General features: G+C 34.7%; 1 protein-coding gene across 2 annotated transcripts; it reads right to left on the bottom strand.

The window, feature by feature from the left end:
- Nucleotides 1-9,117: 9,117 nt before the first annotated feature.
- LOC104219234 (lipid droplet phospholipase 1-like) lies at nt 9,118-18,472 on the bottom strand. Of its 2 annotated transcripts, XR_011407506.1 has the most exons (12): nt 18,150-18,461; nt 17,240-17,307; nt 15,224-15,294; nt 14,852-15,094; nt 13,125-13,288; nt 12,955-13,010; nt 12,815-12,867; nt 12,618-12,738; nt 11,885-11,982; nt 10,520-10,619; nt 9,381-9,432; nt 9,118-9,254 (listed from the first exon to the last, which is right to left on the bottom strand). XR_011407506.1 is itself a non-coding variant. In XM_009769874.2 (11 exons), exons 1-10 carry the CDS (start codon nt 18,278-18,280, stop codon nt 10,548-10,550), a joined length of 1,077 nt encoding a protein of 358 aa, XP_009768176.1. In that variant the 5' UTR covers nt 18,281-18,472; the 3' UTR covers nt 10,245-10,402; nt 10,520-10,547. The 2 variants fall into 2 exon arrangements, 1 of the variants encoding a protein (XP_009768176.1); XM_009769874.2 differs by lacking the exons at nt 9,118-9,254; nt 9,381-9,432 and adding an exon at nt 10,245-10,402 and having other exon boundaries at nt 18,150-18,472.
- Between the last annotated feature and the right edge of the window lie 6,419 nt (nt 18,473-24,891).

Consider the following 24,891-nt stretch of genomic DNA (forward strand, 5'->3'; position numbering starts at 1 on the left):
CGAAGCCCGGACGGATTTGTTTACAATCGTTGTTCGTCGTTTCATTTCCGGTTAGTTGATTTTTGAATCTCATTTATCGTCCATATTTTTGTTTGGTATTTTCCGGATCCAAAATCGTTAAAGAATTCAATTCTTGTTTTGTTCGTTGTTCATCGTTGAAATCATTTTTCTAGTTTGTTCATGTTCATGTGCTTTGTTAAAATTAATTTTCAGATTTCAAAATAGAAGTTTAATTAATTGTTTTCATATTCATTTCATGTTTGTATTATTGTTTAGAATAAATATTTGTTAGTTTGATGTTTGTTAGATTCAAATTGAAATTTAATTGATTATTTCTTCAATTTGTTTCATGTGTTTATGTATTTTTAGAAATTGTTAATATTGTTAAGTTCAAGTTTAAGTTCATAATTGTTTCTAACAACAAATCTTGTTATTTGTCTAAAAAATTTAGTTGTGTTGAAGGAAATATATTGATTTAATCGTTTGAATCCGTCATGTTTGTTGTGTTAAAATAGATTCATTCATGTTCATGTTTGGATGATCTTGAATCCGAATTTTGTATAGTTTGATTTCTTGTTTACCATTTATGATTATTTCTTGAATTGTTCTCATAATCTTGTTTAAAGTTTAATATAAGAATTGTTTGTTGTAATGTTGTTAGAGTTGATTTTAAGTTCAATATTATTGAATTTAGGAATCTAAATATACTTGTTTGATTGTTGTTGTTGAATCCGAAAATAGGATTGTTTGTTGCTAAAATATTGTTCAATCAAATTTTAGTTGTTCTTGGTTGTTCAATTTGTGTTCATGTGATTTGTTGTTGAAATGTTGTTAAAATCATGTTCATGTGATATTGTTGTTATGATGTTCATCCGTGTTCATATTGTTGTTTGAACATTGTTAGAAATTGATCATATTGTCTATATTTTGGTTAAGTTTGATTAATTGATGTGTTATAGCTGATGGGTAGTTTGGTAAATTTGTAATACGTTCAGGGGTAGTTTGGTAATTTCAGTAAGGTCGGAAGGGGTAGTTTAGGAATTGTACATTTTGTAATTGTTTATTTGAAGCATGGGGGACAAAATGAAATGGGGTGGGTTGTGATATGATTATTTAATATAAAGGGGGGACAAGATTTAATTTAAAGGGGAATCTTGCATTATTTTAAATGAAGCATGGGGGACAAAATGAAATGGGGTGGTGTGATATGTTTATTTAATATAATGGGGATGAGTGGGAAGATAATGGGTTTGGTAGAGAAAATGGGTTGATTTTAATTGATTAAAAGATTTATGGGATGGGTTATAAGAAGTCTTGAAATCAAAAGAAAATAGACAGAGAGATAGAGAAAAAATACACAGATACGAGAGAGAGAAACAAATCTGAAAATAAGAGAGAGAAAAGGGCTGAACATTTAAGAGATAGAAAATTCCGAAAAATATTTAAGCTTTCAAAAAATAAAAATAAAAACTAAAAAAAAATATTCTGCTTTCTTTTGTTGTTTGAAATCAGAATTAATTGTTGTTTCATCAAAGCTGGAAGATTTTGTTTTTTTTTGGATTACTACTCCACTGGTTTGTTACTGTTGCTGGGCTATTGTTGCTGTGTTGTACTGATTTTACTGCTGCTGCTGATTCTCATATTCATTTTCTTTTGCTTCCAATATCAGGTACACAACTGAAAAGCTGGTTATTGTAATCCGAAATATGAAGCATGAATACATATGAAGAATGAAAATTTGAAGTTTTAATTTCGTTTTTTTTCTTTGTTTCTTTTGTTGATTGTATTTAAGCTATTTCATGAATTACTAAATAATAGCTGGAATAAGAAAATAATATCATAAGTTAGTCTGTAATAAATCAGTTCGGCAAAACAGGTTAATTCACTAGCTATGAAGGCTTCAAGATTGTAGGTTGATCATGAACAAGTAGCTAAATTTAGTTAAAACATGAATTTAAATTAAACATCGTAAATTAGGCATTAAGGCATGACTTGAGCTTAAGCAAGATTAGAAGAACGTTTAAGTCTAATAAACTTTCTAATAAGCTTTAGTAATTATGGTTAAATCTAGTTTCAAATGATTGTGAATAATTAATCTCAATAATATTTTTTTTAAAAAATAATAACAATGCTGAGTTTTAATCTAGCTATATTTGTTTATTTTGAATATTAGTTGTTGAATTTTTATTTTATTTAAAATTTCGAAATTAAGAGTAAATTTTTTTTTTCATCAATATTTGTATTAACCAAGCAATTAGCATGTCATGTTTTCTTAAAATTATAAAAGCTAGTAATTAATTAGGATTTTTCTTTCTTTATTTTAGAGACTAATTTTTATAGAAAAAATGTAGTCGCTTTAAGATTTGTCCATTTAAAATAAATGAGATGAGCCTCGCTTAATGAAATGTATAGATTTCGGGGCCCTCAATAAATGTACAGTTAATTGCTTAGAATTAGGGAGGAGCCGTTTTAGCAAATTTCACGGCCCTACCCAAAATAATGACACGCTAGTCGCTCTAGGCGCGTATTTAATAATGTTATTTCCTTAAATACGGGTGTGCATTTATGTAACCCAAATCTAAATCTCAACGGAGTCGAAATGTGTCGATAACCACGGGTGCAATTGATTGCGACGTGATTTGAAATACGTTTTCACAATGTTGCAATTTTTCGTAAAATAATAACAATAAATAAAAAGAATAATAAAAGCGGCTAAGGGATAAAATTTGCACATAAGTTTATAATACGTATTATATTAGATAATCAAGCCGAATATAACAGTTAAGCGACCGTGCTAGAACCACGGAACTCGGGAATGCCTAACACCTTCTCCCGGGTTAACAGAATTCCTTATCCGGATTTCTGGTGCGCAGACTGTAATACAGAGTCATTCTTTTCCTCGATTCGGGATTAAAATAGGTGACTTGGGACACCCTAAATCTCCCAAGTGGCGACTCTGAAATAAAGAAATAAATCCCGTTTCGACTGTCCTTTAATTGGAAAAAACTCCTGTACCCCCGCGAGGGCGGAAAAAGGAGGTGTGACACCCTAAAAGTGGGAAAAGAAGCTATTTATACTAAGTTGAAAATTCTGGACAAAATGCCCCTACAGGGTTAGTGCGGACCGCACAAAATAGAGTGCGGTCGAACTAGGGCTCTTGACTTCAAAATCCAACTCTCTGAACTCAGGCAATGCGGACCGCACAGAACGGACTGCGGTCGCGGAGTCTTCTAGTGCGGTCCGCACAGAATGGACTGTGGACCGCATTGACTTGAAACTTCAAAACTGGCATCTCTCATTCTTGGGTCTGCGGACCGCACTAAGTCGAGTGCGGCCGCGTTAACTTCAGTGCGGACCGCACAAAACCTAGTGCGACCGCATTGCCTTTGTGCCTAAATGTCAACCTCTCTGAATCCCCTAGTGCGGACCGCACAGAATGGTGTGCGACTGCACTGGGCCTGTTTTGCTTGAGTTTTGTCTTGTCTTGGGACTTGTGCAAGTTTCACTCCTTTTTGAGCTGATCTTTGACATTTTTTCACTTTGTTGATCAAACCTGCAATCAAGTACAACTTATGAGCCTTTTGGGACTATGTTGTATGAATTTCTAATCAAAGCATAAGCAAGAAGGAGTATAAAATGCGTTAAAATCCCTAGTTATCACTATCCATATGGGATAATTAGTCCCGCCATTTTAGTACAAAATGGTTATCAGGACTAATTAATATCCATAACCAAAACATGGGATAAATTAGTCCTGCATATTATCTCCAAATTGTTATCCCTTATCCCACCAACCGAACGACCCTAAAGATTGAACCCATAAAATTTAAATCTTGAATCCGTCCGTACTACTAGGTCGGTAATCACAAAAATCTACAAGGGAAACAACTTGATGTACCACTTGCTGTGTCCTTTAAACTAGTTGCAAAGCTTTTGTCTCAACATCCCTAACATGGGCCATATATCATTATTTGTTGATAAAATCATTGATGTCACCATCATAGCAGTGCCAAATGTGCCTTTAATTTCCAGCATCGAGCACAAACACATACATCCATTGTCCTCCATTTCAACTATATGTTGTATATATATGCAGGGGAAAAAGGATAATAATACCTCTCTATTGTATCAAATTGTTTAATTTTACCCTCCGTTATACTCTAGATCCATCCATATTCTTGTTGTTAATTGTGTCGCACGGACTCTTCAAAATAACTACCGCATTCATATCGAATTCTCTAAAAATGCACTCATTGATATTTTCAGAGAGTCCGATCAACATAGGTTATTAGCATGTCTTTTCATTTTGGTCCTTGATCCTTAATGGAGTTTCAACCTGAGATATATTTGACAGCAATTTTAAACGATTGTAAAAGATAAATGGATAATTTTGGATTTTTTTTCTCGAAGTATTTAGACACATAAAATCCAATAAATTCCAAGCTGGAGCTCTATTAATGGCAATGCAAATACGGGAGCCATTGGATATTTTGGAGCATTTATTAGATACCAAGGGGAAGGCGCAGCCGCAAAAATCCAAAAAGGTCCATCACTTTCTCACTGGGGACCTAATTGTATCTTGCTTATCCAGATACTTTTGATTAGTCGCTTTAGTCTATTTATAATTTTTATTTTATAGAAGAACTTTCCAAACTGTATATAGCGTTATTGCATACAGTGGCTAAGCTACATGGTCGTCGAAAAATTGCGTTGTGTATACATGCAAAATATTACATTTTATAGGTATATAACACATATTAAATGTCCTTTGGGGCGGACCCAGAATTTAAGTGCAACGGGAGCATACTGTCTTTAAATATGTCAGTTACTGGCGACAAATTTCGGCATACAACTCTTTAAAAACTTAACAATTATGATAACTTATGACAAAGAAAAATCCCCAGTCACCGTTTGCTGGAATCAATAGATATTGCTACCTTGTTGAAAAGAGGGAAGGGTTTGTAATTTTTTATTTGCAGAGATGGGAGTTTGGAGTTTTTGATTTTGAGGGAAGGACATGAAAAAAAATAATATTAATTAAGTTGATTATATAATTGAATTTGAAGAGAGGGAAGGGTTTGTAATTTTTTATTTGCAGAGATAGGAGTTTGAAGTTTTTGATTTTGAGGGAAGGACATGAAAAAAAATAACATTAATTAAGTTGATTATTATGTACAAGTATTAAATGATAATTGAATTTTAAAAAGATGAAATTAAAAAAAGAAAATAATTGACTACGAAGTAAAAACAATAATTCAATCAGTTACGAAAAGGAAAACCTACTAAAACGCTGAAGTTTGGTTTCGATCCCAAGCCATCAGGGACAGGCCGGTGGCTTCAGCACTACACTCAACCAACTCTGCCATGGAGCCATTTTGTGATTTAGGGGGCACCAGTAATGTAAAGTATTTAAGGGGTCCTTGATGTATACATCTATATATACAAAACATATATACACTGATGTTTCCGACGCCAACGGGTTCCGGTGACCCCGTACCCCTAACGTAGGTCCGCTTTGGCGGGAATTTTTTTTCCACTTCTTTCAAATTTGAATACCTTTGAAAAAATTCCTAGCTTCGCTACTGACTGCATACGTGCGACTTCAATATTGTTACTACTAAAGTAGATGATGCATAATAAAGCAAGCATAAATATGAAGGCATAGACTGCATTTAAAAAGTGTAAACATACTGGTCCAGGTAATGCAGTCTAGATAGGTCAAGCTTCATTTTGTTCAGAAAACTTAATAGTGCAAATATGGAAACATGGCATATTATTGTAGTCCAGCCGTCCAGGATCTAGAAACATGGATTCAGTACGACTGTATGAGCCTAATGTTATTACGTATACTGCTCTCAACTCTGTCTATATATTATGGAAAGTAGTATACCGTTTGCAAAGTTATTGAAAAAATAGTCACTATTTTGTGCAACACGGAAAGTTCCAGCATAATCTACTGAAGATCGGTGCACCTGTGTATAAACTTCCAGCATATTATGCTGGAACTCCAACACACAGAAAGTTTCAGTATATTATACTGGAAATCCAATATATTATACTGGAGTATTTTTCCGGATTTTGAACAGTGTTTTCGTTCAGATTTATCTTTACATGAAAAATGGCTAAATTTAAATTACTTTTGAAACTGTGGCTATTTTTGAATGACCACTTGTAAATCTGTCTATGTTTTAATTTCTCCCTAACATGCTAAATCCAGTCCTTAAAAACATTATATAGGTTGTTACATGTAAAAATTCGTCATGTAAGTATAGTCACGTAAGCAGCTCATCTTGCATTATATACAAGTGATACCACTTAGAAATAACAAAAAAACTCATTTTCCAACTCAACTTAATATCTAATGTCTTTCACCATGTGGAAACCATGGGTTTTTTATTTTTATTTTTTAACGGGGTCCAAAAATGAGTTGTTATTTTTTTAAATAGTATCACCTGGATATTATGTTAAGTCTGTCTATATAGCATAGTGGCAGCCTATATACATGTGTTTCCAAGTAGCATTTTCTGGCGTTTTTGTTATTTTCTATGGTATATTGGTATAGTTTAGTTATTTTAGTTTAATGATTTCAGTTCAATAAATTAAAATGGAATGACCATTTGTATTTTTTTTTTGGTTGCAAAATCTCTATTATAAGCTTAATACATAAACTCTATTATATTATCCGATATGAAAAGGAAAAAAAAAAAGGCAAAGGGTCTTTTATTGCAGCAGAGCACTCAACAAAATACTTGTTGGGTGTCAATGAATATTTAAAAACCGACTAAATCGACCGAACCGTACCGTACCGAATCGAATTTTAGGTTTCTTTTAATAAAACCGTAGGTATTATATAAATATATAACCGTATCGATAATTAGGGTAGGTTTTTTATTTTATGAAAATAAACCAAAAAAATATCAAACTGTACCGAATAGATTATAATATGAATAATATATTTATATATTAAGTTTAAAAATAATAAATCGTTAAATTTTTGTTGGGCCTTGAAATTATGAAACAGTTACAAGCCAACAAGTAATTAAACTCAAAATCTTAATTCCCAAACCAATTACGCTACTCCTATTGAAACTAAATTATTTTCAGCATGTTCAATAGCAAGAAACAAGGTATTGTAGTGACTATGAGTAGCAAACTACACTGTATTGAATATGTTTCCTTTCGTATGATTTTGATTTATCTTTTTGAATATTTAATCTTCTATAGATTTTATTCTTGAATTCCAACTTAGTTAATATTTTTTTACTCGTGTGATTTATATTGTTTTTATATTTGCTTAGCTTCTTTTACGCTGATATAGAATAGTTGATGGATCTATACTCTATCCATCTTTCATATTTTCTTAATTAATCACCTTTTAAACTGTAAAAATGCCTAGAGAGTTTTACTAAGTCCTATAAAAGTACGTATGTTATTGCATTCTACTTCTACTAGTGACTTTTACATGATATTAAAAAAAATTATCGAAAATTTACCGAACCATACCGATACCGAAAAGAAACCGACATGATTGGGACGGTTTCAAAAAGTCTAACTTTGATTATACATAATAGAATAACCGAAAAATTGGTATAGTAAAAATTTTATAAAATAACTGGCCGAACCGAACCATTGACACCCCTACTTGTTGCCTTGTTTTTTCTTGAAGTCACATGTAACCTAACCAATATGAAAAACTCAAGGTACACGTTTTACAGGGAGAAATTCAAAAATAGCCAGATTTATAAGTGGTCATTCAAAAATAGCCACAGTTTTAAAAGTAATCGAAATATAGCTACTTTTCATGTAAAGATAAATATGAACGAAAATATTGTTCAAAATCCAGAAAATACTCCAGCATAATATACTAGAGTTCCAGCATAAGTACACTGGAACTCCAGCATAATATATTGGACTTCCAGCATAATATATTGGAGTTCCAGTATAATATACGGGTCCAGCATAATATGCTGGAAGTTCATACACATGTGCACCGATCTCCAGTATATTATGCTAGAACTTTCCATGTTGCAGCAAAATAGTGACTACTTTTCAATGACATTGCAAACGCTGGCTATTTTTGAATGACCAGCCCGAAAACTGGATAGCCCGTGTTATTTTTACCGTATTAAACCTAATTGATTGCAATGTTGGTCCAACTCCTTGCCGGCAAGCATCCTATCAATTATCTCACAGCTTCCCCTAAAACCATCAAAGAGGTTTTCTCTTCGCAACTACAATTATTTAATCTCAAACTCAAGTTAAGGTCAACTATATGAATTCTCATTGATCATGCCACTCCATTTAAGTTCATTTCTAGTGTCGATGAGACACACGCCTTGGAGAACATGCTCCAATGATATATTTTGTATTGCGAGGATTCATCATGGATCGACTAATTTCATGCCGATTGCTAGTCCGCTGCAACCCTTCTCTTTTACCCGGGCTTAGAACCGAAATATGAGTAAGTTTACACTGCTGAGTTATGAGAGAAGTTTGGCTTTAACTAGATAAAATACATGGAGTAATTTTCTCAACCTTTCTCTTCATCTTTGTATAAGCCATATATCCCTAGCAGATTCTGAAATCACTTCGCCATAATCGAGTGCTAGTAAAGGTACTATCTTAAAGACAGCCTAACGTTATTACTTATCAAAATGAATAAATTAAAGAAATAGATTATCTAATGCTATTTCCTAAACTTCAAAATAGGTAAAAATAGCACGGACTAACCAGTTTTCGAACTGGTCATTTAAAAATTTCCAGTGTTTACAAAGTCATTGAAAAATAGCCACTATTTTGCTACAACACAGAAAGTTCCAGCATAATATACTGGCGATCGGTGCACCTATATATGAACTTCCAGCATATTATGCTGGAACTCCAACACGCGAAAAGTTCCAGCATAATATACTGGAGATTGGAGCACCTGTGTATGAACTTCCAGCATATTATGCTGGACCAGTATATTATATTACAACTGTTTTTAAACGGAAAGTGAATCAATTAACATAATAGACTCCTAATACAACTCAACAAACTCAATTATAACATACAAATTTTGTATTTTCAGTTATAAAAAGATTCTCAATCGAAAAATACCCTAAAAACATAACAATATTCAGAGAGATTATATGATTACATTGAATATAGTTAAATACATAAAAATACATTGAATACATGAAGTATAGTAGGTCATCTATAGTGCAAAAACATATGAATATATACTGCAGATGCATTTGAATACATATATACATCTGAATACATAAATTATATTAATTAAAAAAATTATATTAATACATTTATGGAATATAGCAAGACGGTGAATATAATGAAATACATGAAATATAAAAATTCCAAAAAAAATTATAAATACATCTTACCAGTCTTTTTGTTGACTTCAATTTCCCAAAAAGGGAAGTCGATGATACAAACCTGATCATTATGAAAGGAGTGAATAAGATTCTCTGAAGTTAATTGATAGAGAACGACAACGTTACAATTACAAACAATGTTTTGAAAGGCGGGGCGGGGGCGTGAGGCGAGGCGAGGCGTTTTACCTCTGACGAGGCAAGGCGTTTTACCCTGAGACATGGGATGTAAGTCTCACGGATCTTTAAATTTTATTAATTTTAAGATAGTATAAAATATAAAATAATTATAAAATTACATTAAAATTACAAAATTATAAAAAATAATCTATTTAAAATATTTATGAATTATAATTCAACTATGAATAATACGAAAAGTATGACATATATCATAATATGTAAATTAACTGCAACATCGTTACAACTCAAACAATTGCATAAAGTTCTATTTGGCGAGCCCAGTACACTGGGCATCGAGTGTGTTCGGGGCATAAGCCCCGACGGCCGAGGCGTAAGTCTCACGGAACTAAGCCCCACACATAAATCCGGGGGCGTTTTACGAGTGCTCTGCCCTGGGGCAAGCCCGGGCGAGTCCCAATTCTGCCTTTTAAAACAGAGATTACAAATACCTTTCAGGTAATATTTTCATTGATGTTTCTAAAATGGCTAAGCCTACATTACATGCAATACTACCTAGAATACTACGAAAATATATAAAGAACATTGTGCCAGGATCTGTGGCCACTGCTACCACAGAACTCTAGTATTGTGTTTTGTCCTAGTGAAGTTTCCCCCCTCTACAAATTTTTGTCTTCCATGGAAAGGGCGATATCAGATATGTGACCATTTGGTTGGAAGATAAACTCCAACCTCAAGTATAGGAAAGTGGAAATAGTTTTGAGAAAATAATATTTTTTTCATTTATACATGGAACCATGTTCCCCTAGAGCACAATGAGTCAACAAAGTTCCTCATAATTGTTTCTTGTTTACAATTCAGAAAAATGGTTATAATGAGATCCAAGAGAATACTACCTGCAATCAAAGATGAGAAATTCAAATTACTTGTCAGCATACCACAACAGGCCTCCTATGCAGGACATCTAGGAAAGAAACGGATATAAGAGACTATAGATGCAAATCTTAGATCACCTTGAATATTTCAGATTTGATTTGGCTTCTATACGATAAAATTATCAATCATATGTTGTATAACATCAGCACCTTCGGCATGCATATATTGATCCTTCACCTGTAAACATCCAATGAGCATTACAGTCTTAAGCCCACACCACATTTAACTAAGGGTGAAAACGTGAAAAAGCTTTAATCTTATTGAGTTGCATTTTTACAGTTTACTCTATATACTTTTAATTGCATTTAGTCACAGGGTTTATCAATTGAATGACAAATTGCATGTAGTTACAGGGTTTATGAAGCGAATGAGAAACTGCATGTATTACAGGGTTTATTAAGTGAATGACAAACCAAATCTAGTTTCAGGGTGTAGTAAGTGAATGGCACATTCAACCCCTTTAGTGAGCAACAAAGATGACCAACCCATTCTTTGGAAACTATTGGGAAGAGAACATAAAGAAGAGAGAAAATCAAAGAGAGTGAGACACATTGCAACTTCTGTTTGTCTGGTTATAAGAAAAAAATGGAAGCATACATTAAGATTTGTCCTTGTTTTGGGAAGAGAAATAAAAGCTCAAGAGAAAGGTATACTCCTTTTTGACTTTCACTATTTTTTCGACTTTATGTACCAAAATGGAGTGGAAATTATAATTCTCTTCCTTTCATAATTAGTGCTTTAAATTGTGATGCCTTTCTCCCAGCTGGCTTATAAATTCAAACAAAGGGACGATAGAATCGCATAAAGTATATAGCATGCTCCAAGGATGTCAATGTCTAACACTGGCTCTTCCCACCACTACTACTTGGGCTACATTATTGTTTCATTTTTTAGCACCAGGCACTCCTCTAAATGTCATCTGCATGTCTAAAGTGGCAAGAGGTCCAGAAATAGACATGGTTCAAGCCAAAATCTCTCTTTTTCATTTTTCTAGTAATGCGAGGTCAAATAGGAAGTGCAATACTCTTATGATGTATCCAAGAGGGTTAGGACATATAAAAATGGATATGCCCATTTTTCAAAAGATAAATTGTGGGTGATTGCAGTTTCTCGCCATAACCTAAACCTTGGTCAAGCTGGATAAACTAAACCTTTACTCACTACTTTTTGAGGCTATAAAATAAGCAAGTAACAGAATAAAAAACATGAACATACAGGACAAAGATATGAGTCTCATAAGTGCTTTTTCAGTCTTAAATCTGTGAGGGAGATGAAAGAAGCTTTATTTTTTACATATTGTACAAAAATAATGCATAATTCCTACACCAACGTAAATTAAATGTGACTCGGCTGTGATTCCAGGAGAACCAGCAAATATCTATAAATTCTCTGGGCAATCATGTCGTTAAGTATTTGTAGTCAGGAGAGAAAGAGAGAGGGACCTGAATAACACTGTGAGCAGCAAATTTACGCCTGCTCTTGTGAAAGCTAACATCTACTTTGTCCCATGACACTCTAGACAAACCAGTCACCAATTCCTCTGCATAATTGTCCAAAGCATGAACTCTGCAATATCTAGAAGCCAAGAGAGGAACACACACACACACGCACACGCATAGCATAGGGCAAGAAACTCGGATCCCAAAATCAAAATCTCTAGTGGACTAAAACAAAATACAGTTGCAAGAAAAAAACACTCAGACCAAATAGCATAGGGCAAGTTCAGAATTTTGCCATGTCTAAAAAGGATGAGGGCCTATGCTACATGCATTTGTTTAGGGGCTACATGTTCAATACACGTGGTGTAAGTATCCGCTATGAGTACATGAAGCTTTCTTTATAATTTTTAGCGTATTTTGAAGTATTCTAATGAAATACTCAAACAATGCCCACCTGTTTCAGCTCGATACAGATTTGCTAAGGAAAAAGAAGGATCCATATGAGTCAGGGGAGAACCTAATACCATCTCCATTTTACCAACCAAATAGCATAACATTTTAGGATCAACACATTGGTTATTTCTTTTAACAGCGGTACGTAATCATGCATGTATGATGGAGCAGCATTACAGAATGTATCAGAGGCCCCCAGAATGTGAAGGAGGATCGAACTAACAAAACCAAGAAATGATTTGACATAAAGCCAACTTCTTGTCATAAGAAAAGAACTACAAACCTTCCGCCTTGTCCAAAGAATCATCTTCCTTCACAACGGATTCACCCTGCTCACCATCACATGCCTTGCAATGTTCTTCATAGACAATGTGAGGATACTTTTCACTCAAGGAGTCTTCCCACTACAAGCACCAAAATGATTTTCCACATAAGATCTAAAAGGTGGAAGCTAAAAGACATATCGTAGGAAGAATGTACCTTGGGGAGTTCATTATTACGTCTAATAGATGATGTTCTCCAACCAACAATATCTAAACAACTATCGTTAAAGAAATCTATCTTCAGAAGTTAGGGTATCATAAATGCTGAATGTGTGATTCAACATGCAATCAGGATACGGTCATAGCCAACATTTGAATATGCAACTCGGCGCTTGAATGAACGCAATGCAGACCTGTATACATGGATTTTTCAACTAATTAACATCATATACGGTATTTACTACAGGTTCCCAATAAATACAGGACCAATCAATCCTATATGTACTATATTAATCTCTGTAACGTACATGAAGCGTAGTTCATCGTCATCTTCCACCATGCGTTTAAGTAATGGAGGCTTCCCTTCATCATTATCACAAAGAAAAAGGTGCTGCCCTGTTCTTTTGAATATCAAATGAATTACATGAAAAGCAACTTTCTCTAGGGCAGTTACACCAAAAAGAAATGGTACCTGACAATACCTTAAAGAATTAATATTACCAAAAGGTTCAACAGCTGACATAGCATATCTTATAAGATAGACCTAGAAGAAACCTCAAAATCTTACAAACATGAATCATGAATGCACACACTTGATAAAACAGGAACTACAATTTGACATTCATCAAGATCTAGGCAACAAAAGGAATATGCCGAAGATTAGCAATCGCCTTGATCCTTCAGGATAGTCAGATAAAGGAGCATTTCCATTTCCACGGTAATGCAGCATTAATCTGGGATCAAAATATATGTACGACTAAACACTACCACGTCCAAACAACTGATTCGAAGCTATAGGCAAGTAGACAAACCGAATACGTAAGATTCAGAGCCTTCACTGAATTGACGCTTCTTGAAGAAGCTTCACTGTGGCAGAACATTGATTTTTACCAGTAAGTGCCAAGATTAAAGGGTTAATCTGGAATCTTTGATGCTTTTAAAAGCTCAGAAACCTCCTAAAGAAACCTAAATCACAATGTACGCAGACAAACATGAGCAACTTTCAAGGTTACTAAAGAGCGACCATTACGACAAGATCTGAGAGGTTCTTCAGTATGCAGATATATGATATGATAAGATGTGGCAATAAAAAAACCTTTTCATACTGTATACCATTTACCACCCTTGGAATAGATCATGTGTCACGCGAGCTATCAACTTGAAGGGAGATAAAATTTTCCAGTGATGGAGTTCTAATAAAGGTATACACTCCCACTATTTAAGCATGGTAAAAAGACTTTCGGCCCCCTCAAATATAAATTGGAAAATTGAACTCCTAATTCATGGCTCTTCTTCTGCTTCTGTTCAATCATGTCCATATGCTCTTCAAGCCCCTCTAATGGCACTCCCCCTGGCTTTGGCAACTACCTCACCTGCATCATCTCCCTCAACCCACCTCACCCCACTTTGATCTCCTTCAAAAGGATTCCCCAAACATCATACGCTCTTCTTCCCCCTGGCCATTTTTTTTTGGTGCATTTTATCTGGTCTTTGTTGCTATAACACAAAAATATCCTATTGTGCAGTAACTTCTCCAGATCTCAATGGTTTTTGCATGAAGATCGCACTAACTGGTCAGAAAAGCTTGACATAATTTTGAAATTAGAACCACCATTGACCATTCCTTTTTTTTCCCAGAAACCAGTACAGGCAAAACCACAAAAGAAAACTATAATTTTAATCTTGTATACGGGTATTTGGTGATGAATACTCTTCCTAACTAGACCTGATAAACAACAGGATATCCCATCGCATATCCAAGACACCAATCATGGGATAATGGTGGATAGAAATACAACCCCGTTACAATCCGATCTGAAGGAAAAGTTATATCGGCATGCCAAATGACCCTTAAAACTACCTGGTCTCTAACAGCATCTAAATATGGGAGAGGGAGTCCATATCTATCTGCTCCTAAGCGTCATCTATCAAACAAGGAGACAAGCATATCGAATGAAGATAATAATCCATTTTCGTCAATGACAAGAATATTACTTTTAAGTATTTGGTAAGATTTCAATAATTACACTTGTACCTGCTTGTTACCCCTAGATCCAAGATGAGGTGTGGCAACAGTGACAAAATTTATTGGTTGCAAACCAGCTATCGTGCCCTTTGACCCTTCTACACATGCATTGGCCAATAAATCCGCCACATTCTCCATTCTAGGAGGTCTATACAATTTCCCAATGGCATATCTTGCCACCAACCCTCCAACCGAATGGGAAACAAAAGAAATTTTCTTTAGACCTGGATTTCTCTTGATCACTTCAAGAACCTAAATTCATTTCCACATCGTTAGTAGATCTGGTAAGCATACCAAGCACTAGAACACATATTAGAAAAAGGATTGTGCTGAAGCGAAAAGAATCAAAAAGAAGAATGAATAGTATCAGAAGAAATTAACCTCCTCAGCCAATCTCTCACCCATTACATCCACACCATCCAATGTTAATTTTGCCATATTGCGTTCACTACCTGCAGAGCAAATCATTTTCAGTAGTCCTCCTTTTGGTATTCCATTTTGTGCACTTATATCCAGTAGTCATCGTAGATTGGATGCAACATGCAAGTATCAACTGAAGCAAGATATGCTACAAATGTCCATACAATCTTGCAAGTAGCTCACTCTCAGCTAAAATGAAGAAGATACAACACAGCGCAAAATTACAGAGTACATTCCACAACGAAATCTGCTTTGAATCATTATAGCTATCTATTAACATAAGAAAGCTCAACTAAGAAATTGGGACAAAGAAGCTGGGAACTCCATTCAGAGCTGACTATTACCTGAAGTTGACTGTTATTACTTATCCATGAAACTACACAAAATGAGAAAGAGTTGGCAATTTCACTAGAAGAATTCAGTGAACACAGTTGCCCACCCTTAATAAGAAAAGGGAGGGGGAAGTAAATAATGAAAACTTAGCAGCGTCCATCCCCATAAACAATGACTAACACCATCTTTTTCTGTTTTCTCTTCTTCTTCTTTTTTTTTTTGGGATAACCATGGTGTCCGAACCAGCTTGCGCCCACCTCGATTGATTCCACGAGGTACCTGCTACCTCCCGCCAACACAGGTACCGAATAATTCTGTCCACTAACGCCTAGACGGATGAGAAAAAAACCACCAAATGTTTTTGTCTCCGTTGGGATTTGAACTGAGACCTCATCTCAACCCACTTTGTTGACCACTAGGCCACACCCTTGATCACACAATGATTTTTACCATCTTATTAATGAATATAGAATACTTGTAAGTAAGAACTAAAAAGGATTTTGAATCCAATACCCTGTGGACGAGCACAAGAAATGAGCAAAAGTGGTTACCTGCTATTATATACATGTGCCCTTGGTAAATTTTAACAACCATGACTCATTTGTGGTATCATATTGCATTGATTTACTCAAATGAAAGTTTCTACATAAGAGACACCATGCAGAACTAAAATAAAGTATCCCCTTCTCTAAAAATTTATACTTCTAGATGGGCCAGTTCATACACTCCGATAAAGATAATAAAGAAAGCAAAGGTTTTGAATTCAAGCCTCACCTCCACTCACCAACAAAATATTTATATGTACTTGGCCAAGTGAGGCAACATGTTATACAACCTGAACTAAATCAATAGAAGTGTTTCCTCTCTAGTAACTTATACTTTTAGATGATATGATCTAGAAAAATGCATGAATTCAACATGAACAATACTTTCAAGAATTACAACAACAACAAACCAAGCGTAATCCCACAAGTGGGGTTTGGGGAGGGTAGGATGTACGCAGACCTTACCCCGACCTTCAAGAAGGCAGAGAGGTTGTTTCCAGAAGACCATCGGCTTAGGAAAAATAAAAATCTCTTTCAAGAATTAGAAGCCAAAATTAGAGGTGCACAACAACAACGTCTAATTGATAACAACTTAAGCTAATGAACCACAACTAAGTTCAAGAAATAAGTTCCAACTAGGCAAGTCAATGATTACTAAACGGTTATATTGAGCAGCATATATGATATTTCAATTTTTGTACAAAGAGCAAGATTTCAGATGGATAACTTTGGCTTATCACTAAGAACAAAATAACCTCAGTCTACAATCTAATGTGCAATGAAAATGTGCTGAAGTAGAATCAACGGGAATATATTAGAAAATGCAGTTCCTGCCAGGATGATCACTTAACCCTTATAGTTTGTTCTCAATTTGCATGTGGTTTACTTGCACCCGGAACAGATCACATTAAGGACAAAGAGTGAGACCAAATATCAGAACTATCAAAGTGACAGGCAGAGAATAACAAAAAGGATATATGAGATTTATTGCAAAAGCAACAAAATGGTAAGTGCAAAGGGATGAAGGGTGGAGGAAGAGCAATGTACAGAAACACAAGCATATGAAATTAGAAATACCACTCGGAATAGATGAACTTACAATGAACAAAAACTTTGTCAGGAAGCATCCGAACAAACTGCTCAGCACCAAACTTCCAGTCTGTGGCGCTGTTGAAATACATCCATTACAATACCGAACTATAAGTACCTTTGCTTTCAGCTAAAGTAAAAACTAGAGAAGGAATTAATTCCTTTTCATAATTTCTTTTTATCATTACTCCAATAGAAGATCGTTCCATGGCGGCACAGCTACGCATTTCAAGTGAAGGTACCCAAAGCAAATAAACTATTCAATACAGAATGCAGTCTAAGAGCAACTTGTTTATTGGCATGGAGAAGTGGAAATTTTCGTGATCTACCTACTCAAGAAACATTCAGTATGGTGGCGAAAAGTAGAATAGATGAATCTGACCTAGTCATTCAATTATGCTAAATAGGTTTTGAATACGTCCCAGATAATGAAGCAATGAAAGCCAGGGCGGATGTAGCACTGTAACTTTAGCTCAAACCTTGTATTATACTAGCTCTTGAGGTCGTTGTCCTAGAATCCAAAACGCAAAAAGTTCCCTATCCTGGATCCGCCTCTATTAAAAGCCACTCGAAGCATAGATACTCCAAGTAAACAAAGGAACATGTAAAATAACAAATATAAGCAAAATCTAAACAAATATCCTTCATTTCCATACGAACTACTTATAATATTGGCAGGACTAGAGAACCTAAAATATCAGGGGACTATATATAAGAATCTCAAATCACTAACAACTAGGAAGTAAGATAAAATTCTCCAATTTTTTCCCTTCTAATTAAATTGTAACACTTCAATTTCATAAACAGATAATTGCTTCAACTTCAATATTCCGCAGAACGAATAGAAAATGATAGCATAATATACTGTAAGTTTGTAACTGTAGCGCGCGCGCGCGCGCACACACACACACAAAACGCACCTTCCGAGAATACCGTGGACCATAATAACAAGATGATCAGCATCGGAATTTTGGCAACTGAAGATATCTTCGCCGCCGTTAATGGATTCCGATGAGCAAACTCCCCCGTTCTCTACTTTTCCGTTTTCCATTTCGTTTGTTTCTCAACTCTATAATTCTTTAATTCAGACAATTGATAATCGCATTTAGTACTAGTAGTAAAATGATCAGAATTTGAAATTGAAGAGAAGAAAATGAGAAATAGTAAGAGTTAGGTTAACGCTTTAATTAATAAAGATAGATACGCAGGGGAGAGATGTTGCAGTGAGAGGCGGTTATGACTCATAACGAAAGAGACTCGGATTTAAGGAAGTTCATGACGTGGCGGGGACTACATTTTTACTGATTCACTTTTTTACAGCGTGTTTGAATGTTGTTAGGCGTCGTTTGATAATGTATTATTGGATAGTATTATATTATACTGTATTTTTTATTAATATGGTGTTTAGATAAATTATATCGTTTGTAGTTTTTTATGATGTCATGTCACGTACCAGCACTTACACTATTATAAAGAAAATACATAGTAAAATTATTATATAAAAAGGTAGGATAGAGAATTATTTAATAATAATAAAGGCCAAGATAAGAAAAATACGTAGACAAGATAATCGGTGGCGGAGGCACAAGCCTCTTTACGGGTTCGGTTGAACCTAGTAGCTTTTGCTAAAACAGTATAATTGATGTTTTGGATTCATGAAATATGTATAAATATTAAATCTAGAACCTCATCATTAACATTTGAAGTCGTGGTCCCAAAATTCAGAACCTATAAGTTTAAAATTCTGGCTCCGCCTATGAAGATAATGACACGATCACACCAAATTGATCATTATATAAAGTGGCATTTTTTGTTGTTACGTAACGGCGAATTTAACAATACAATACAATAAAATTTAAACAGCAATCAAAACAAACATTGTATTTAAATAATATTATACAATACAATAGGTAACAACCATCCAAACAACTTGTTAATTATTCGGAAAAAAGACAGTGTTTTTCTGTAGATAATAAATTTTACTTTTTATCTTTAATGACATATATTTATAACAACAAAAATATCATAGTAGATTCAAAATTACAAATTTCAAAAAAAAATATTCTTGTCTTTATAAAAGGAGATTACGGGACAACTATGGAGGAAAAAAAAATTGCTTATTTGTGCATTGTTGGTATCAAAAAAATTTCGAGAGGTACATTTAAGACAACAAGATAGCGATCTTTCTAAAAAGTATTATATAAATTTCAAATGCAAGAAGACATATAAAGATTCATTTGATAAATATTACTATTACACCAAATTTTATCTTCTCTCTACACCAAAAAAATAGTTCATGCTATTGCTACTGATTAGGGCGTAGAGGTCAAAGATTAGCGTAGAAGATTCGTAGGTAGTCAAACGTTTTTCTTTATCTTACTCAGTTCGCTAGCATTAGTGTTAGTATATATCTTTGTGTTCATAGATTGTTATTACTATTTAGAGTTTAACTACATTCTTAGATCCGATCTTTTTTTATCTTGTTGTTATTACTACTCGTTGTAATTACCTTTTCTTTTTCAGTCGTTCTCTAGCCGAGAGTCTATCGGAAACCGCTTCTCTGCCCTTTCAGGAATAGGGTAAGGTTGCATATATCTTACTCTCCCGGACCACTTGTGAAAAACTACTGAGTTTGTTGTTGTTGTTATTACGAAATACGTAATTCTTTTAAAAATTTAATTTGGTCAAATACCTTAACTTTCTATTTAAATATTTATATACGTCCAATTAATCAAATGAAGTAGCTGGTATGATCTAACAAATTACTGGGGGCTAAAATTTATGTTGAAAACCTAGTTTCTTCATTCGAGAATCTTGAATTGGATATTTTAATTTTCACTTGATAACGATGTCACATTTATGTAACGTCTCTAATAGCTTTTTTTTCAATATTGAAATAATACTTTTTCCTATGTAAGCAAATGACAACTTTGATATGAGAATTCAGTTGGATATTTTATGTTCAATAATATCAATGGACCCGTCTTGGTGTCCTGGTATCTTAGTCTTAGTTTTCTAAGGATCCGTTTGGTCATAAATTTTGTCAAATTATATTTGAGATTTTTTTTTTTGATAAATACATGTTTGTTCATAAATTTTATCAAATGTTTTGGCAAATTTCAAAAACCTAAATCCTAAAACCAACTCAAGAGCTGGTTTTGGTCCAAAATATTACTATTACATTATATAAAAATTTCCTCATACTTTTGTATTTCTTAAAAGAGCCCACCATTTATTATTTTGTAACAATATTGTTTCGTCACTCGGTCATCTGACAGTGTATTATGTAGTTTAATATAAAAATGATAATTTTGTACCAAATTTATTTATGTTCAGGACTATGGTTTGCGATAATATAATGAATGTTATTGATGAAGGTATTGTTGGGTATTTATGATAGTTTTTAGAACTTGTGGTATAAGTCATGTTTCATGTTTTTTTCAAAAAAAAAAAAGTGAAATATGTTTTGAAAACTGATGTCCAAACACATTTTCATCTTCAAACCAAACTTCACCCAAATCAAATTTTTCAAAACAAATTTGAGATCTATGGCCAAAAGCTAGCTAAGTATCTTGTACTGTTATTACTAGGGCTGCTTATCGGGCGGATTGGGCGGTTATTTACTCTTAACGGTTTGGCTTATTGGTTACCGGCTTTTAAATGTATTAATCCGCTAGCCATTCGATAAGATCGTGCGGATTGGTATCGGTTTAGCTCTTATTGGGCGGTTATCGGACGGTTTATCGACCTAATTCAATCTATATTGCGTGCATTAATCTATATTGAGTGCATTGCATCTCAAAGCAGACTACATTAACGCCTATTGTTAACGCCTAACATATGCCCACTGTTAACGCCTAGAATAGAGAGATGAGTATTTTATTGTGTTGTATACATCACCATTAGAGTCTTAGAGACACATATAGATTCTAATTTAATCCTAGAAAATGCAGTACATGAAAGACAAGTTATAGTAGCCTCATATGCTTACTTCAGAAGTTAGCACTACTATATATTTCCATTGTTGTGTATTTTAATATAAAATCCAGTTAGACTTAATAGAAAATAAGCAAATACACCGGAAGTTATACCGAAGTATGGGGATTATGAATGTCACCAATGAGTTATGATGATTAGTTCATAGCTCTAGACTTTAATCTAGGACTATCAAAGAGACTGAATTTGGCAGAAGAATCACTATGTATTATATATATATATATATATATATATACATACTTAACGGGTTAACGGATTATCCGTTAAGAAAATTGAATAATCTTCCCCCAAATCGATAAGTCGTTAATAAAAAAAATTTAATCTGTTCCCCGTCCATTAACCGTTAACCCGATACCAATAGGCCATTAAGCTTCGGTTTCGGTTCGGTTTTGAACACCCCTAGTTATTACTTGCTATCAGTATTTTTTTTTATTTTTTCTTTAGCCGAAGGTCTATCAGAAACAACATGTCTACCTGTCCAAGATAGGGGTAAGGCTGCGTACACCCTACCCTTCCCAGACCACACTTGTGAGAATACATTGGGTCGTTATTGTTGTTGTTAATATCAATGGACCCATCTGTCTACACAACTTGATTATTTAGCTTTTTTCAAATACTAAATAATCTCCTTTTCATATTGTTAATAGGAGAGTAGGAAGTCACAACTTGATATCAGGGGCAGATTTATAGGTTTATGTAACGACTCGGTCAGTCGTTTTGAGAATTAATGCCCTGATGCACTATTAACTGCTTTTTCCATGTTGGTTTCCGCTTTTTTGATTTGTCGGAAAGATTTGTTTTAAGTTTTGGAGTGTTTTGGGACACTTAGTCCCTAAATGAGAGCTTAAGTTTTAGAATTTGGATTGTAGTTGGAATAGTGTGAAGACGACTTCGGAATGAAATTCTGTTGATTCCGTTAGCTCCATTGGGTGATTTCGGGCTTAGGGGCGTGTTCGGATTGTGTTTTGGAGGTCCGTAGCTTATTTAGGCTTGAAATGCCGAAAGTTAAATTTTTGAAGCTTCCGGATCGGTAGTGAAATTTTGATATCGGGGTCGGAATCCGATTCTGAAAGCTGGAATAGTCCGTAGTGTTAAATGTGACTTGTGTGCAAAATTTGGGGTCAATCGGACATGGTTTGGTTGGTTTCGGCATCGATTGTAGAATTCTTGAGATTTCAAGTTCATTAGGCTTGAATTGGAGGGTGATTCGTGGTGTTACCGTTGTTCGATGTGATTTGAGGGTTTTATTGAGTCCGTATGATGTCTTAGGATTGGTTGGTATGTTTGGTTGAGGTCCCTGGGGCCTCGGGTGAGTTTCGGATGCTTAACAGATTTGAATTTGGACTTAGGCAAATACTGAAGTTGTTGAACCTGCTGTTTTCGCACTTGCGGATCTTGGACCACAGGTGCGGTGCCGTAGAAACGGTTGAGTGTACCGCAGAAGCGAGATTTGGTCTTGTGCTTCAGGGACCGCAGATGCGGCTGGGTAACTGAAGATGTGAAACCGCAAATTCGGCCCAGTGACCGCAGATGCGGCCCCAACCCAGATACGTTATTTTCGCACCTGCAATGTTTTTTGCGCAGGTGCGGGACCGCTGGTGCGTCCCCATGACCGCAGGTGCAGTAATCGCTAGGTAGAAATATGAAATTTCAAGGGTTTGAGTTCATAACTCAAAAATTGGATTGAGAGCTCGGTAGGAAGTGAAATTTGGAGATATTTTCGGAGGAAGTTTGTGGGTAATGATTCCTAACTCCTTTTTGATTATATCCCATTAATCTAAACATGAATTCATCATCTAATTTCGGATTTAGGGTGAGCAATTTGGGGAAAATTAAGAAAAGTTCTTAGGCCGAATTTTGGGTTTTGGTATCGGATTTGAGTGATTCTGGTATGGTTAGACTCATGAGTGAATGTGTGTTCATAATTTGTGACTTTTACCCGATTCCGAGACGTGGTCCAGGCGAGGATTTTTGGGTGTTTTTCTATTTTCTTGCCTTAGCTTCGATTCCTTTAGCTAAACTCGTTGTTTGTAGTTATATTTAGTTATATTTACATTATGAAATTTATTTGATTAGATGTGGGCCACTCGGAGTTGGATACTTGTGGCAAGAGCATGATTTCTGATTGATTTTTGAGCTGGTTCGAGGTAAGTGGCTTGCCTAAACTTGTGGGGGGACTCCCATAGGATTTTGGTACTGTTGTTATATGAATGCCATGTACGTGAGGTGACGAATGCGTACACGTGCTAATTGTTGAAAAACCACATTTTCATTAAATACTTATCTATGTTTCTCATTTAATTGAACAATACTAGTATGTGAAACCTTCTGTTTAGCTTGGGAAAACATGTTTATGTGACTTAACTGTCTTACCTACTTAAACTACTTACTTGGATTTTTGTGTAACATGTTTAGGGTAGAAATATTCTTTTTTTTCTGATACGAACTTGAATAGAATTGTAAGATTTTTCTTGAGACTGCTGTGTATTTACTTTGGGAGTACGGATCGGTATTCCTGGAGATCCCCATGCATGTTTACTTAGGACTATGGTGTGACGCGCCGCAATATTACATCGATATTACGTCGCGCAATATTATATTACGATGATGTTATGCCTTGCAGTACTACATTACGATGATGTTACGCTTTGCAGTATTAAATTACGACGATGTTGTACCATGTAGTATTGTACGTTGAATTTGCCATAAGGTAATTGACATCAGTCCAAGGAAAAAATATTATTTGGAGATTATAAGGATTAGGCTATTCAAACAAGTGATGAGTAAATTCGTGAAGGTGAGAGGGGAAGCAAGTCAAAGAAAAGAAATTTTCGTCCAAGTTTGGCATGTTGGGATAAAATTCGGGCCGCGCTAAAATACCTGATATTTATGGACTAGTACCACATGGCCATGATAGTAAGGTGTATAATGTGTATTAAAAATAAGTAGTATTCTAAGTAATTTGAGATAATTTTTAATTACATAGAAAATTAATTAATTATCGGGTAACAAGTCATTACCTAGTTAATTAATAATCTTGGGATAAGATTAAACCCCTCCCTCAATGTGGCATTTATTTATTTACATGTAATGACTAAGTATTAAAGTTGCAAGGTGTCACACTTTGAGAAAGAAGTGTGACACCAAGCTAGACATGTGGGGCCCACATAATAATTAAGCATGACAAATTCACAATTTATCTTCAATTCTCTTAAAACAAAAAAATAATAACATTCTGTCTAGGAGAGTCATCCAAGATTCTCCATCCTTTCTAATGTCATCTCTATTCTCTTAAGAAAAGAGTTTAATCAAATATCATTTTCCAAAAACCAAACGTTACTGCTAAATTCTTACGTAAAAGCTTCAGCCAAGATTATCTTTGCATATCAACGTTATTGCTTCGGGTATTTCGTACGAATTGTTCCCTATTTCGATCTCGTTATTACGTGTTTCGTCGCAATTGGCGTGCGTTAGAAGGATTGTCTAGAGGATCGACTCAGGTATGTTAAGGCTATCCATTCTTTCTTTTTGGCATGATCCATATAAAATAAATGAAACGAGCAAATGCACAACTTTCGTAAATAACTTTATCCATAGAAATCCTAGGGGTGTCTATATTCTTGATTCCCCATGTGAATTATTATTATATCTTCTGTTCATGGGTCT

Source organism: Nicotiana sylvestris, chromosome 5 (assembly GCF_000393655.2).
Source record: "Nicotiana sylvestris chromosome 5, ASM39365v2, whole genome shotgun sequence".
Lineage (NCBI taxonomy): Eukaryota > Viridiplantae > Streptophyta > Magnoliopsida > Solanales > Solanaceae > Nicotiana > Nicotiana sylvestris.